Here is a 1,713-nt window from a genome sequence, read left to right as displayed (position 1 = left end):
TAGTTGACTAACTCATATCCCACTATTATCGAAGCTTACTGTTGTATAGACATGCCTACTCAGTTCAACTCGCCACTATATGATGGCCATTTCCCCGAGACAGATGCTGCTTCCGTACGAATCCTTCGTCATGCTGGTGCCCTCATCTTCGGTATGTTCTATATATGCTTTGCACACTTGCATCTGACAAGCTAGGTAAAACAACTACCACCGAGTTTGCTGCTATCCACGTCGGTCCCAATACTCACAATCCACATGACCACTTACGCACTCCGGGCGGATCGTCCAGCGGCTCCGGCGCTGCTGTTGCCGATTTCCAAGCTCCCATGGCCCTTGGGACACAGACAGGCGGATCCATGATTCGTCCCGCATCATTCAATGGGATTTATGGATTCAAACCAACCTGGAACTCTGTATCTCGCGAAGGTCAGAAGATATATGCTCTGATGTACGACACTCTCGGATGGTATGGACGATGTGTCGAAGATCTGGTCCTTCTGGCCGATATCTTTGCTCTTCAAGATGACGAAGACGAAGATCGGTCTTTTCAAGGCATCGCAGGGGCACGTTTCGCAATCTGTAAGACGAGCATCTGGCCCATGGCTGGTCCTGGAACCCAAGACGCTCTCGCCCGCGCTGCAGATCTTCTCAGATCCCATGGTGCAGAAGTACATGAGCTTGAGCTTCCTTCGGCTTTCGATGATGTGCCCGAGTGGTATCGTATTGGGCTTCACACCGAGGGCCGTACCTCTTTCCTACCAGAGTATAGAGTTGGAAAGGACCAGATCGGCCAAGTCTTGATCGAGCACGTCGAGAACGCCGACAATTTCACTCGCAAGACGCAACTGATGGCTAGCGACAGCTTGGCTGCCATGAGGCCTGTCTTTGACTTTATTGCTTCGCAGTATGCAGCTATCATCACGCCGAGTGTACCAGACGAGGCCCCCGTTGGTCTGGAGAATACAGGAAGCCATGTTTTCTGCGCGATGTGGAGTGTACGTGACAAACTGTGTACGAATCCTACGAAGACTAACAATAGTGTAGGGCCTTCATGTCCCAGTCCTGAATGTACCAGGTTTCAAGGGTGACCACGGCATGCCCATCGGCCTTTCCCTCGTCGCACCACGATATCACGACCGTCACCTCTTGGAAGTCGGCAAAGCTGTCGGCGAAATCTTTGAAGCCGAAGGCGGTTGGGAGACGAAGATCGAGTGATGGAAAGAGACTGCGACAGTGCTGAGAATGGAAGCAAAAGTAATGCAAAATGAATGTTTACTAAAGGATGTCGTGCATGCATTATTGCCAAACTTCCTCATATAATGCTCGAGATCTAAGGGCTACAGTAACGTGCAGAACGAGGCAGAGTCCTCAAGTCTCTGGAGACGACTCATTGCAAACAAACATAGAAGAACATTTCTATTGAAAGACTGGCAACGCAGTAGGTATCAAACTAGAGGTTCATGGTGAGCCGCTGTAGGGTAATTAGTTCCGACTAATGTTAAGCAAGCGTTATGGCAGTGGGGGCTGACAGTCTCGGTACACCTGGGCCATAGTTTAGCAATGTCTGGGGTGGAAGACTCTGACGAGAGTCCAGGTTTGGAAGGAAGCTTTTGCGCGACCTTGTGCTTGTAAACCCTTTATTCTCTACTTCTGCAAGGGTCACATTGCTGTAAGGATGATATGGGGGCGACACAGGCGATGAGGGGCTGATGT

General features: G+C 50.3%; 1 protein-coding gene across 1 annotated transcript; it reads left to right on the top strand.

Annotated features, from left to right (window-relative positions):
- Nucleotides 1-51: 51 nt before the first annotated feature.
- Nucleotides 52-1,215, top strand: FOIG_16907 (amidase; the record flags this gene model as incomplete). Its single annotated transcript, XM_031218387.1, has 3 exons — nt 52-151; nt 196-995; nt 1,045-1,215. 3 exons carry the CDS (start codon nt 52-54, stop codon nt 1,213-1,215), a joined length of 1,071 nt encoding a protein of 356 aa, XP_031051899.1.
- Between the last annotated feature and the right edge of the window lie 498 nt (nt 1,216-1,713).

Source organism: Fusarium odoratissimum, assembly GCF_000260195.1.
Source record: "Fusarium odoratissimum NRRL 54006 unplaced genomic scaffold supercont1.306, whole genome shotgun sequence".
NCBI classification, from domain to species: Eukaryota; Fungi; Ascomycota; class Sordariomycetes; order Hypocreales; family Nectriaceae; genus Fusarium; species Fusarium odoratissimum.
Note: the sequence above shows the minus strand (reverse complement) of the source record. Positions and strands in the feature narration are given on the sequence as shown.